The 14,797-nt window shown below is 42.9% G+C and overlaps 1 protein-coding gene across 9 annotated transcripts in view; it reads left to right on the plus strand.

The window, feature by feature from the left end:
* Nucleotides 1–14,797, plus strand: part of fhod3b (formin homology 2 domain containing 3b) — a 561,621-nt gene that overhangs the window by 33,298 nt on the left and 513,526 nt on the right. For all 9 annotated transcript variants that reach the window (XR_013548492.1, XR_013548493.1, XM_078415815.1 and 6 more), the window contains exon 2: nt 4,191–4,297. Coding sequence is in view for 7 of the 9 variants with exons in the window: in XM_078415815.1 (XP_078271941.1) it covers nt 4,191–4,297 (107 nt within the window). In the remaining 2 variants the exon portion in view is untranslated. The remainder of the gene's footprint in view (nt 1–4,190; nt 4,298–14,797) is intronic.

The raw sequence follows: 14,797 nt of genomic DNA on the forward strand, positions 1-14,797 counted from the left end.
ATTCAATGTTCAGTATACACAAACAACATTCAGGCATTTAAACTCTTGAGGATTGGCGATGCTATCTGATCTGTAAAGTTGAATGCTTGTATTTCCAGTAACTACCCCTTCCTCGCTCATCAAGGCAAAGGAGTTTGTTATTGACTTCTGGAAATAACGTGGAATACATGCATCAATGATACCAAAATGGAGATGGTCAGGAACTTTAAGTTCCAAGGTGTAAACATCACCAATTTGTCCTCGACCAACTGCATTGAAGCAATAGCTGAAAAGTGTGCCATTGCCTCTTTCCTGGGTAGATGAAGGAAGTTGGGCATGTCTCTAATGATTCTTACCAAATTCTACAGATCTTTCAAAGCAACTTCTAATGCATCTTATTGCGATGTAACACAGCTTGGTTTGGCAGCAGCTTGTCCCAAGACGGCAAGCACTTGCAGAGAGTTTAGGACATCCATCACACTGACCAGCCTCTCCACCATTGACTCTTTCTACACTTCGTGCTGCCTTGGGAAAGCAACCAACATAACTAAGGATCTTTTCCACCCGAGTCATTCCCTCAAGCAAGATTTGTTGGAATGTGCCTTCAGTTCACCCACATCAAAACTCCATTACTTAATGGTCATTACAACCTCTAAATTGGCAGTGGAGTGATATATATTGCAGTAACTTGTTGATAATTTCCATTTTTGAACTTTTTGTTTAAGGTCTCATTGCAAATGTTCTTCAACCTGTAAGATTGGTAGTATAATGAAATGTCCAGAAATTTGATGCTTCGGGCTTGATGTATGATTAATGCACAATAAAGATGACCAAAGAGATCAGAAGAAAAAAGCGTTGCCATCCAGTTTCTTTATGACTGAAAGCTATTTGTTTTTTAAAAATAATTTAATTTAAATTTTAACAAAACACATACATGTTACAACTATACCTACATTATAAATTCGATTATACATTATGAAAGCTATTTTGAATCAGTTTTGCGCTTGTCTAAATGCAATCGCAGATCTGATGCTAGGTGAAAATGGTAGAGTTTTGTGAGAACTGGTGGAGTTTGGGAATATAGGTACAGGGATCATTGTACTGCAAGGGTTTGCAAAGTTGCATGACATTTCATTTGGTTATTAACAGCCAAATTACTGGATATAACACAAACTAAAATTGCACTTTTTTCATTCAAAGGATGAATTCTTTGTTTAGGAAATGAGGCACAAAGGACGCTGAGCAGCTTGCAGGGATTTACTGATTACATAATTACTGTTGTTTGAAGTCCTCATGATCAGGCAAAGTGGCTGTTCTATTCTTAGGCCTAGATGTAGGCTGACTCACAAGTGCATCAATGCCAGAGGTGCTGGGTCCCCCTTCAGTTGAGCCTCTGGTCTTGCACCATTTTGCCATCAACTCTGTTCAGATGCATTGAGTACCTCCGAGCCAAGGATCTGCAGATGCTGGTTTATATATATTTTTAAAAGATACAAAGTGCTGGAGTTACTCGGTGGGTCAGGCAGCACCTCTGGAGAACTTGAATAGATGACTTTTTTGATTGTGACCCATCACTATCAGTCTGAAGTTCATTACCCGAAACATCACCTATTAATGTTCTCCAGAGATGCTGCCAGACCCTCTGAGTTACCCCAGCACATTGTTTTTTTAAAAACTGAGTTTGCTGAGCTTATGTTCAACAACAGAATGCTCAATGTTGAGATTTGGAGAATGCAGTGCAATGGGGGCAGTGACGCATCGTTGAAGGGGCTGCATTGCCTTCCGTAATTGACATGACCTGTGCAACCCGAAACGTCACCCATTCCTTCTCTCCTGAGATGCTGCCTGACCTGCTGAGTTACTCCAGCATTTTGTGAATAAATACCTTCGATTTGTACCAGCATCTGCAGTTATTTTCTTACATGACCTGTGCGGCTGCTATCTTTAAACTCTATGCTATTTATAGAGTTTTAAAAGCATTAGTGAGAACACTTTTGAAGTTATTGTAGTGTCTATTATTTTTCCTGTCAGCGGTTTTCTTCTTTCTGCCGAAATGCTTTTCCTGAAATTTCCTGTTTCCACAACACAAGCAGCAATGCTTTACCACTCTGTAGAATCATCTTGCACCCTCTGGGCGTTAATATCAATAGCAACCTTTGGATCGACCACATTGAAGCGACAGCCAAGAAAGCACAGTCTCTACTTCCTGAGGAGACTGAGGAAGTTCAGCACATCTCTAACAACCCTCACAAACTTCTGCAGATGCACCAGAGAAAAACTATCGACTGTTTGGGAGCTTGGTTCGGGAACAACTCTGTCCAAGATTGCAAGACGTTGTAGATGTGGCCTCGACGATCTCACAGATCAGACTCTCCACCGCTGATGCCATCTAAACTTCATGCTGTCTCGGGGCAGCAGCCAACATAATCAAGGACCTTTTGCATCTCAGTCATTCGGTCTTCTCCCTGCTCCCATCGGGCAGAAGCTTGAAAGCTTTCACCACCAGACTCAGAAACAGCTTTTTTCCCTCTCTGTTATCAGAGTTTGAAACAGTCCTTAAACCCTGGGGTACTGTCCTGATTCTCCAGCCTACCTCATTATGGACCTGATATGGACTTTATCCTCTGGAACTTTTCCTCTGGACTTTTTCAATCAGAGAGTTGTGAATCTGTGGAATTCTCTGCCCCAGAAGGCAGTGGAGGCCAATTCTCTGAATGCATTCAAGAGAGAGCTAGATAGAGCTCTTAAGGATAGCGGAGTCAGGGGGTATGGGGAGAAGGCAGGAACGGGATACTGATTGAGAGTGATCAGCCATGATCACATTGAATGGCGGTGCTGGCTCGAAGGGCCGAATGGCCTCCTCCTGCACCTATTGTCTATTGTCTATTGAATTGTTGCATTACACCACTGAGAATTTTATTATGTACTCTTTCTCTTTGCTCTGCTTATGTGTTTAGTGTCTAGTGTTTCGATTGATTTTATTCATGTATAGTATATCTGATTTGATAGTCTCTGTACTTGGTACACGTATGATACGATAGAACTTTATTCATCCCCAGAGGGAAATGGGGTCTGCCAACAGTCACAACGCACAACAGGTACACGAAAACAAAATTAAAATTAAATTAAAAGTTAAAAATAAAAATAAATAACAATCATAAGCCTTAGTCTCTGTGGAAGATGGCCAGAAAACTCTGTTCCAGGTTTTATTTCGAGCAGGGATGCATGATTCTCTGCTCAGCAGCTCTTAATCACTGAGGTTTCCATAGTTTTAAACCACCACTCACTGTGTGTCTCAAATATAATCTGCAATGAAACTTGTTTAAGCCACTGTACAGAGCTACTACCTTTGTAATTGCTATTCTTTTAATTTTGATATTTTCCATTCAACTGCTGTGATATTTTCTCCTTTTTGCTCTCAATTTGACCCTGTTTTTAGTATCCCCAGTGGTTAGTTATATGGACTATCTTTGTCAATATCTTGCAGAAACTTTAAGCATCTGTGCTTCTGACTTGCACGTCCAGACTTTCCCCTGCCCTCTCGAACTTCCAATTTCTTAATTTAGTATCCCATTGTAAACACGGGCATATCTTTCCTCTGTGAGATGGTGCTTTGGTGCTCCAGGCTAAAATCAAGCTTCCTCTCTCCTGTTATTATAGTACCACGGTTGCTTAATTTAATCATGGATTTAGTTTCACTGTTGCGGTTCGACCAGCATTGTCGGAATTCATCCTTTAATGTTTTTCAGCCAACTTTTTAAATCCTCTTTGCATGCAAGCAATCGGCGTGTAGAGTTGGTCAAAGTGAAAGGATGCTATTTAATTCTAATGCAATTAGATAATTTCTTGATTTGAGACAATGTGCGTTATTTGAAATGAAGATGGTCTCCTTTCTTCCTCCCTCTCGTTGCAAAATGCCCAATGCATGTACCTGAAGGGTAACAGTAGTTTTTTAAAATATAATACAAAAATCATTGACTATCTTGGTTCTAATTCCAGCGAATGAACAAATAAATGGATTGAGGGCAGAGAACTGCTATTGGATTAGTAAATAGCTATGGAATTAAGAAATGCATTGGAAAGGATAAAATGTGCATAGTGGATATTGGCAAGTTACTACTTCTTGCTGTGGGTTGGAGGGGGGGGTGGCTGGTTGGGCTAATTTCCATATACTGCGCTGATAATAGATCAACATTTGTTTTTAATTGCAGCTTGATGATTGTGCGCTGCAGTTGTCTCACAATAGCAACTACCTGGATCTGGAATCTAACTTGGCTGAACAGAAAGATGAATTGGAAGGCTTCCTAGAGGATCCAGGGTAAGACGACTAGTTTTATCTTTTGACCAATTACAATACCATTTGAACAATACAATCAACTTTGAGACGTTGCAACTTGAGCCTGCCCTACATATAAACTGCCGAACATTTCACTTTTATGCCCACTGATCATAAATACTGGGTAGAATGAACTAATTCTAAGTTATCCCATTTTCTTGTCCAGTTACGCAGTAGGGCTACCTTAATAAAGGTGCCGTGAGTTAGCAGCTTTACCAGCTGAGACACCCTAGTTCTACATTACCCCAAGCTTGCTTTCTCTCCCCACACCGGGGGCAACTACCAGCGAGTAATTTGCTTCAAACCCGCAGGTCTTTAGGATGTGGGTGGAAACCACGCAGTTGCCGGAAGAACCTGCAAACTCCCCACAAAGTTTCTGAAGTCTGGATCAAGTCCTGGTCTCTGGTGTTGAGGCAGCAGCTCTACCAACTCCGCCACTTTAATTTCTGCCTAGTTTCTTGATTTCTTGAATAAATCTCTGTACATCAGATTTGAGTTTCCAATAGATTGATGGCTGTGTGATTCTTGACCGCAGATGCAGTTGTCTAAATAATCCCCCAAGCTTTCTAAATTAATTTAATTAGAGAGCCTACAACATGCCACCTTGGTTCTGGCAGCTAGGTGCTTGCTGTGTACTCTGCTATCTATTCTGCTCAGAATTGTCTACTACTTACTGTCCTTGCCCTCCTGGTCATTTCTTGGATCAACTTTTTACTGGAATAGGGTTTTTTTTTGTCCACCCTCCTTCACTTACGAATTGCTTCCCTTTCAGCACAAGTGCATTCTTCATTTATCGAAGCAACTGTTCACATTGCAGCCCACTATTGCAAAGCAAACTTGTAATCCTCTTGGTCAGCTGTTGAAGATCCGTGTGGCTGCTCCATGCTTGTGTTGGAGGTTAAGAAACCTGAAGATAAAATGATTGTCACAGTATCATGCAAAATGCAATGATGTGATTGAATTGTGTCTGAAATCTAGTTTATTGTATGTTATATGTTGTATACACAACCCCTTCTTTGCATGCGACTTCTCACCGATTCCACCTTTTTTGCCCAATGATGGATGCGATTTGGTATAAATAAGGTACTCCAGGATCTGAGGGTGGACACCACTTGTGTTAATGTTGTTTCCACTGGGAGATTGTATTGTATCTGTTCCGGTCAAGAAAGAGTTGCACAGTATAATGCAACCTTCCAGTATTAGTTTGTAGCCTTTCAAGTCATGGCGCTTCAGGCGGCCTGTCTTGGGGAAGTGCTGAAATTGCTCAAGATATGCCAGCAGAATAAACTTCAATCCAGCTTTTATTTTGTACTGAGATGCCCAGTTGGCTGGTGCTGGATGTTGCACTAGTTAAAGACCATTAAAACTCATTTTTGATTGTCATTGATGCAATAGAGAATAGGTGCAGGAGTAGGCCATTCGGCCCTTCGAGCCAGCACCACCATTCAATGTGATCACGGCTGATCATTCTCAATCAGTACCCCGTTCCTGCCTTCTCCCCATACCCCCTGACTCCACTATCCTTAAGAGCTCTATCTAGCTCTCTCGAATGCATTCAGAGAATTGACCTCCACTGCCTTCTGAGGCAGAGAATTCCACAGATTTACAACTCTCTGACTGAAAAAGTTTTTCCTCATCTCCGTTCTAAATGCCTACCCCTTATTCTTAAACTGTGGCCCCTGGGTCTGGGCTCCCCCAACATTGGGAACATGTTTCCTGCCTGTAACGTGTCCAACCCCTTAATAATCTTATATGTTTCGATAAGATCCCCTCTCATCCTTCTACATTCCAGTGTATACAAGCCTTGTGCCATACCACAAGTGCCATAGTCGCACATTGTGGGAACAGGCCACTCGGCCTACCTCATCCATGCTGATCAAGATGCCATCTGGTCCAATTTGGCCCATATCCTTCTAAACCTTTCCTATCCACATACCTGTACAAGTAATTTTTAAATTCTGTCTAATACCTGTCTCAACGACCTCTTCTGGAAGCTCATTCCATATACTTGGTGGAAAAGATGACCCTCGGGATCCCATTAAGTATTTGCCCCTCATCCAATAGTATGTTCAACAGTGCACTTTCATTTTCTCTGTGCAGTATGTTTAATGGGAATTCCATGAGAAAGTAGTCAATTGGTGGCCCATTACATCTTTTAGTGAAATTGTGGAGAAAAACTCCATTCCAGAAATTGCTGCTTTGGTAGTTTAGTTCAATTGATTTCACACTCTGTTTGAGGGATGGGATGACATTTTGCCCCTTCAAGTGTGGAGTCAGACTGGTCAAGTCCTGTGCTCCGCCATGGAATTGTCAATGGCCTTGGAGTCAATCAGCTTTGCACCCTTCTGGCTAGAGAACACTGTGACAAATGAAAATGCCTGAAAAGAGATCAAGGGGAATGTGTGCAGTATAATCATAGCTACCTTCCTGACTCTGACATTTTATGGATTTGAATTAACTATTCCCAAGAACAAAAAAACCTTGGGTAAGATTATATGCTGTAATTTTATGCCCTCCAAATATTGGCGGCTTGCAAGGATGCAGCTTCCTGAATTCCATTTGCCATCTGTTATTTTGCTCTGTTTTTTTCTACTCGTTATACTTGAAGCTGGGCCAGGAGCTTTGCCAGGTTAATTGACTGTGGGAATGATTTGCAATAAAGCCCATTTGGGGTCCACCATGTGGTCTACTTCCTGCAGTGGTCATTTAGGCAGCAAGATTCATCTATCGTTACTCCTTAAATTAGTCACCATTCCACGAGTGATTTGGCATGGAGACCATCCTGGCTGAGTTGAGTTGGCTCTTCCCGAGAGAAGGGTGAAGTTGGCTGCGAGGATTTGAGAGGCATTTACAAATGACGATTGAGGTTGTTTCCCCAAGAACGTTGGGTTACTCTCTTCTGTTCCATTCTCCTAATGCTTTAAAGATGGTCTGCCATCTGGATCCGCAGGAATGGGATGGAATCCAAAACCAGCTGCAGGTATTGAATTTATAAGGTTCCCAAATTTATGAGGCAGTGAATCTTTTTCCAATTAACTTTTTTAAGACCACAAGAGCAAGATATCTGTAGTATACAGTAAAATTTGGTGTAGATTATTTAAGGGCACTGGGCATAAAGTATCTTGGTGTTGGGTTACTCCAGAAGCTTGTTTGGCAGGGTGCCCACTGCCTGTACCACCTCCTGTGGGAATATGTAAAATGGAAACATGTAACTTTGAAATCCGCGGTGAAATGCTTTTTCAATCAAATGTAAAAGAAAAACTAAAGGAAGTTGTAATTCAGGTGTGACTTTGTACTGACTTCCTTGTTGTAATGTTTTACAGTTGATTAGGGAGCCTGGTGACATTGCAAATTACAGACTCTCGGTTTTCACCCTTTTTAATGAAAACAGTCTTTTGCCTTGACCCATAAACTGTTCTTCATAACTTCTCTCCTTCTATGCAGCATCCCTTATACAGGATGCACCAGAGAGACTGAGCCAACAGGGTGGCAATGTACTTGTATCTCTCTGTTTAAGAATTGAGGAAGTGGATTAGTTGGAATCCTATTAGTTTTGTTTTTCCCTTTCCATGGGCTGAAGACTGTCTGCTACATAGTCCAATTCATGCATGTCTAAGAATGGAATTGCTTGGGGTGTTCCCAGAAACTACCCTTTCCAGTGGTTGCATTTCACCTGCTTCTGTGCAGCTCATGTGTTATTTACTAACAAGGTGTGTTAGCCATTAGTTGAATTATTTATGGTCATTTACACAGAGATAAAGTGAAATGCATGTTCTGTATGCTAGCCAGTTAAATTGTACTATGCATGAGCAGAATAATTTTTTCGTTTATAGGTACAGCGCGGAAACAGTGGGCCGAAGTACGGGTGGTGCGCACAAGTACGGGCGGCACGGTGGCGCAGCGGTAGAGTTGCTGCCTTACAGCGAATGCAGCGCCGGAGACTCGGGTTCGATCCTGACTACGGGCGCCGTCTGTACGGAGTTTGTACGTTCTCCCCGTGACCTGCGTGGGTTTTCTCCGAGATCTTCCCACACTCCAAAGACGTACAGGTATGTAGGTTAATTGGCTGGGCAAATATTTTAAAAAAATTGTCCCTAATGTGTGTAGGATAGTGTTAATGTGCGGGGATCGCTGGGCGGCGCGGACTCGGTGGGCCGAAGGGCCTGTTTCCGCGCTGTATCTCCAAATCTAAAAAAAAATCTAAATGGGCCTTAGGCCCACCGAGTTTGCACCGAGCAGCGATCCCTGCACATTAAGACTATCCTATACACACGGGACAATTTACATTTATACCAAGCCAATTAACCTACAAACCTGTACGTCTTTGGAGTGCGGGAGGAAACCGAAGATCTCTGAGAAAACTCAATTGGGTCACGGGGAGAAGGTACAAACTCCGAACAGATAAGCTCCCATAGTCAGGATTGAGCCCGGCTCTCTGGTGCTGTCAGGCAGCAACTCTACAGCTGTCAATACTCTTTTCGAGCACCACACAAAGTCGCCACATTGCAGCTCCATCTTGCAACTTCCAAATCTGTGAAAAGTCTGATCTTGCCTCAAGCCGATATGCAAATTGTTGTTCTCGCCTGTGTCTTGGCCCCATTGAGTCAATAAAGAAGGGGCCTGCTTGGCCCAGCACTCTTCTGTCTGCTCCTTCCACCACTGCTGCACACAGCTACTCGATTCACTCACTCACCCGGTTGTCCCTCTAACCTCTGCCAGGTGGCTCATCTAGTCTCTGACATGGACTCAATGGGCTGAACAGTTTTTTTGGGGGCACAAAGGCTGAAGGTGGGCAGGCAAAAAGAGGGACTGTGGTTTGCTGGTGATCTGGAATGGAGACGATGGCTGTAATGGGCCTTTATAGCCAGCTGCAGTTTAGGACTATGTAAACCTGCTGACTCTTCTATATGGACTCCGGCTGTTTCTATGCGTCCTGGATCTATTCGGGGATTGTATTTATAAATGGCAATAATCTTACTGATCTGTATGCAAAAAAACAAATTTTGCTGTACCTCATCACCTCAGTACACAAGACAATAAAGAAACATTGAACCATTGTAGTATGTGAATGTAGTGTTCTGTGCTGTACAGGTTTTGCAGTCCTTTTGTAAAAGTCGTCATTACTGAACATAAGTCTGATGCAGATACCAAGCATTGCAAATCAGATCTTGCCACTCCAGTTCCCAGCCCATGGAAGATTCAATGCATGTTAATTTGAAAATACAATCTCTACAATTTGAACACATGGAAGTTTCCATTCTATCAATGTTTGTATTTCACATGTCTAATCTTGAACTTTTTGTTGACATATGTCACATTTATAGATAAATTCAATTTGACTTTTACAATTTCACAAAATAAACATCCTGCTTTTTTTTTGTTTGACTCTGACCTGAAGTAGATCTTGAGATAACAAAGAGGAAGGCCAAGCACCTGTCCATCTAGAAAAAGTGCCACCAGCTATAGTTAACTTCTATCTGAATGCTCAATCAATGTTGGATCCCTTCAGGTTGAGGGGTTTCGGAGGAGATTTACTTTGTACGGGAAGGCTGGGTTGAGAGTTGATGATTACATCTGGGATCAAGGCCTGCCGTATCAGTTGGTAGCTACTAAGCAGAATCTTTGTACCCGAAGCGTGTGCCTTTCAAATGTAATCATCACCTCAACATTGAAGATGGTTTAAAGCCAATGGAATGTTGGCCTTCGTAACAAGAGGAGTTGAGTATAGGAGCAAAGAGGTCCTTCTACAGTTGTACCGGGCCCTGGTGAGACCGCACCTGGAGTACTGTGTGCAGTTTTGGTCTACAAATTTGAGGAAGGATATTCTTGCTATGGAGGGCGTGCAGCGTAGGTTCACCAGGTTAATTCCCGGAATGGCGGGACTGTCGTATGTTGAAAGGCTGGAGCAACGAGGCTTGTATACACTGGAATTTAGAAGGATGAGGGGGGATCTTATTGAAACATATAAGATAATTAGGGGATTGGACACATTAGAGGCAGGAAACATGTTCCCAATGTTGGGGGAGTCCAGAACAAGGGGCCACAGTTTAAGAATAAGGGGTAGGCCATTTAGAACGGAGATGAGGAAGAACTTTTTCAGTCAGAGAGTGGTGAAGGTGTGGAATTCTCTGCCTCAGAAGGCAGTGGAGGCCAGTTCCTTGGATGCTTTCAAGAGAGAGCTGGATAGAGCTCTTAAGGATAGCGGAGTGAGGGGGTATGGGGAGAAGGCAGGAACGGGGTACTGATTGAGAGTGATCAGCCATGATCGCATTGAATGGCGGTGCTGGCTCGAAGGGCTGAATGGCCTACTCCTGCACCTATTGTCTATTGTCTATAAAACCAATTTCATCCCAATTATGAAAGAGCTGAACAAATAATTTCCTCTTCATTTCATTGTATTTCATTGAGAAAAGTGTTAATGGCTGTTTTCCAACAAAGACAATTCTGGTTGATTACCATCTGAATTGATGGATTATTAGGGGCATTTGCTCTCTGCTACAGTCCAGATCTGAGGGTATCAAGCAGGATGGCCCTGTACTGTACATGACGGCCCAGTATACACTCTGTACAGCACACAGGGCTACCAAGAGAGTTCCAAAACAAGCTGTAGCACAATGGCGCAGCGGTAGAGTTGCTGCCTTGCAGCGCTTGAAGTGCCAGAGACCTGGGTTCAATCCCGAATACGGGTGCTGTCTGTACGGAGTTTGTATGTTCTCCCCATGACCGCATGGATTTTCCCCGAGATCTTTGGTTTCCTCTCGCCCTCCAAAGACATACAGGTTTGTAGGGAGTTTGACTTGGTATAAGTGTAAAGTGACTTGGTATAAATGTAAATTGTCCCTAGTGTGTGTAGGGTAGTGTTACTGTGCAGGGATCGTTGGTCGGTGTGGGCCGAAGGGCCTGTTTCTGTGCTGCATCTCTAAACTAAACTAAGCCATAGACTCTTCAATCAAGTGATTGCCAGGTGAATGTGGCAGTGCCTGAATACAATGTTGTGCTCCAGACCAAACTCTAGCAAACAAGGCTTCAACTGGATGAACTCTATGGTTTTTATGTCCATTTTAAACAGGGAAACAAAATTCCACCAAGGCATGTCCCTCATAGCCCACTGGTTCTATGACCCATATCTTGGTGGCCGAAGTCCAATCTGCTTTCACTCGGCTAACGTTTGGAAAGTAACGTGCTGATGGAGGCCCTGGTTGGTTCCAGAATGGAGTGCCAGTCAACTCTTTCTTCAACAGTCTACAGTTCCCATCCGCTTCAAGGAAATGTCGCTTCCAGTTCCCAAGAAAAATAGTGACCCGTCTCCAAGATTACTGTCCAAAAGCTCTAACATGACCTGCAATGAAGTGTTTTGAATATTGGTAAAGGCCCATTTCTGTGGCAGTCCTCTGGACAAACCAAACCCCTCGCTATTTAAGTACCGGAAAATAATTCTACTGAGGATGTCATCTCTTTGACTCCAGCTCAGTCTTCAGCACAACATTAAGTAAGCTCGTCTCTGCACCCTTGAGCCTTGGCCTTAACAATGACAATAAACCAGCTAGAGTCATTGTTACCACTTTAGACAATCTAAATATGCTTCGCTTCTGTTTGTTGCACTTCATACAAAGGCTGTGTTGGTGCTCAAGGTCGGGCAGAAAGATGACTAATTTGTACAATGAGAATTTCACATGAATACTTCATAGAATGGACAGTGAGCTAGAAAGTAATAAACACAATGATAGGACAATGTTATTTCTTGTACCCATCAGAGTGTCACTTGGCTCTGATACATGAGGTGCCTTTGTGGCATAAAGGGAGATTGCCTAGATCAAAGGACCACTAATAATAAAATAGAATATAAGATTTGAGATGAGGCTGGGAGAAGCTCAGTGCAGGCTTTGTATATTAGTTGGTCAGTCAAAATGGGCTCAAAACATTGTGATAGACGCCTCATGGACATTGCAGAACAAGGACTAGACCCATTTATCCTAGTGTGTCTTCTCCAGAAAAGCAGCATGCAGCCTTTCTGTTTCCAAATTTGACGTGGGATGTGAGAGAACACATTCAAAGAGTAATTCTGTCCATTCCCTCCCTATGCCAATTGGACATGTCTTAGAATGCATCAGGGGCATAGATGGCACTTGGATACACCAGGAGATAAAATAAAATGTCTTTGTTTGTGATGAAAAATCGACATGTCTTCAACCAAATTATTCATGTGTTGTTCATCCTGTAAACGATCCTCGACTCTGGCAGTCTGCCAGACCTCTTTCACTGATGCATACCCTCTGTATTAAACAGAGGTGAAGTACAGCACTTGTAGGCTGAGACCTTTTGTAAAATGGGACTGTTCGGGAGACAGGGACATGGGCATTTGGTGAACTATGGGCGTCTAGTATCCAGTCGCACTGAAAACTCTGTTTCTCCACCAAAAATGTTAAGTGTTTGAGCGGCAAACATTTTGCTGAAGGGAGACCAAGTTAAAAGAGACCGATTAATTTTCAAAGCCAATTGACGGAGAAATGCGATGAAACTTGACCAATGTAGGTACTGGTGATGGCATCTTCTCTTTTTGAGGTTGATTATGTCGGTAGTCTGCTTGGGTGCTCTATTGCTGATGTCTAGTTATTAGCTGTGGTAAAGATAATTTCTAAAGTGATTACTTCAAGCCAGTGCCAATTTACATGCCTGAAGCTATTAAAGCATTTGGCAGCACTTTGGGCAGAAGTGAGTAGTACAATGTAATGTGGTGGATGGAATTGCAGATGTTGGTTTACACTGAAGCTGGACACAAGATGCTGTAGTAACTCAGCGGGCCAGGCAGCATCTTTGGATAGAAGGAATGAAGAAGGATCTCCACCCGAAACATCACCCATCCCTTCTCTAACCAGCGATGTTGCTTGTCCCGCTGAGTTACTCCAGCATTTTGTCTATCTTTGGAACAATGTAATGGATGGGAATGAGTTCTCCAGATCTTGATCTCTCTTCAGAAATTGTGATATGTGCAAAGCACTTTGTAAAGGCCCTTAAAAAATAATCTGATTATTTCCATGGAAATGATGGTTTGTGTTGGAGAAAGATGCTAATCTTCAGATGGTCTTTGATAAAACATTTTCTTGCAATGTGTTCATGTTTTGTGGGGGATGGGCAAAAAATCTTCCAATTGCATTCCAGTATCCATTTAACACTCTCGACTAATTTATTTTTGCACAGATTTTAAACAGTGATGATCTTGTACCAAGTCTAGGTTGCTTTTTAAAGCATAAGCAGTTTATAGGTGGTGATGATACAAAGATCAGTATTCTTGCTGTTGCGAATACAGAAACTCCGGCCTTCGTCACAGAATAAGCTATTCTTCTGCAAAAATTGTGCTGACCAGGAAAGAGAAGAGAGAATGACTGAAACAGGGCAATTCCCTTTTGTGCAAACTATCCAATCACTAGACATCAACGCATAGATTCTTGCCAATAAATGACTGCATGGGATAAATTTGTGGTTTCCATTCTGTCTCCTTCACAGTATTCTGCCAGGATTTCAAAATATCTTTAATAGACAATAGGTGCAGGAGGCGGCCATTTGGCCCTTCGAGCCAGCATCACCATTCAATGTGATCATGGCTGATCATTCTCAATCAGTACCCCGTTCCTGCCTTCTCCCCATACCCCCTGACTCCGCTATCCTTAAGAGCTCTATCTAACCACATTAGGCGGCACGGTAGCGCAGCGGTAGAGTTGCTGCTTTACAGCGAATGCAGCGCCGGAGACTCAGGTTCGATCCTGACTACGGGTGCTGCACTGTAAGGAGTTTGTACGTTCTCCACGTGACCTGCGTGGGTTTTCTCCGAGATCTTCGGTTTCCTCCCACACTCCAAAGACGTACAGGTATGTAGGTTAATTGGCTGGGTAAATGTAAAAAATGTCCCTAGTGGGTGTAGGATAGTGTTAATGTACGGGGATCGCTGGGCGGCACGGACTTGGTGGGCCGAAAAGGCCTGTTTCCGGCTGTATATATATGATATGATATGATAAATGCTTCATAAAGCTCATTTGAAATAGGTACTTGACTGGATACACAAGGAAAAGCAGATGCCGGTTTACAAAAAAAAAGACACGGTGCTAACATAACTCAGCGGGTCAGGCAGCATTTCTGGTCAACATGGATATGCAGTGTTTTGTGCTGGGACCATTTTTCAAACTTGCATGCATTGTGCTTATTCAGCTTATGAATATGTATGACCATTGCTATTCCACCATCAAAGTTTCCTATCGTTCCATCCCTTGTCATCACTTTGGGAAATCTGACCACCTGGCTGTACGTCTTCCTGCATATAGGCAATGACTGACGAGTGCACCCCCAGCAGTGAGGACTGCACGGAGCTGGTCAGGGAAGGCAGAGGAATGGCTCCGGGGCTACTTGGAGTTGGTAGATTGGCCAATGTTCAAGGACTCTGCAACGGATCTGAATGAATACGCCACGGTTGTTACTGACTCCAGAAGG

The sequence above is a fragment of the Rhinoraja longicauda genome, chromosome 2, assembly GCF_053455715.1.
Source record: "Rhinoraja longicauda isolate Sanriku21f chromosome 2, sRhiLon1.1, whole genome shotgun sequence".
Lineage (NCBI taxonomy): Eukaryota > Metazoa > Chordata > Chondrichthyes > Rajiformes > Arhynchobatidae > Rhinoraja > Rhinoraja longicauda.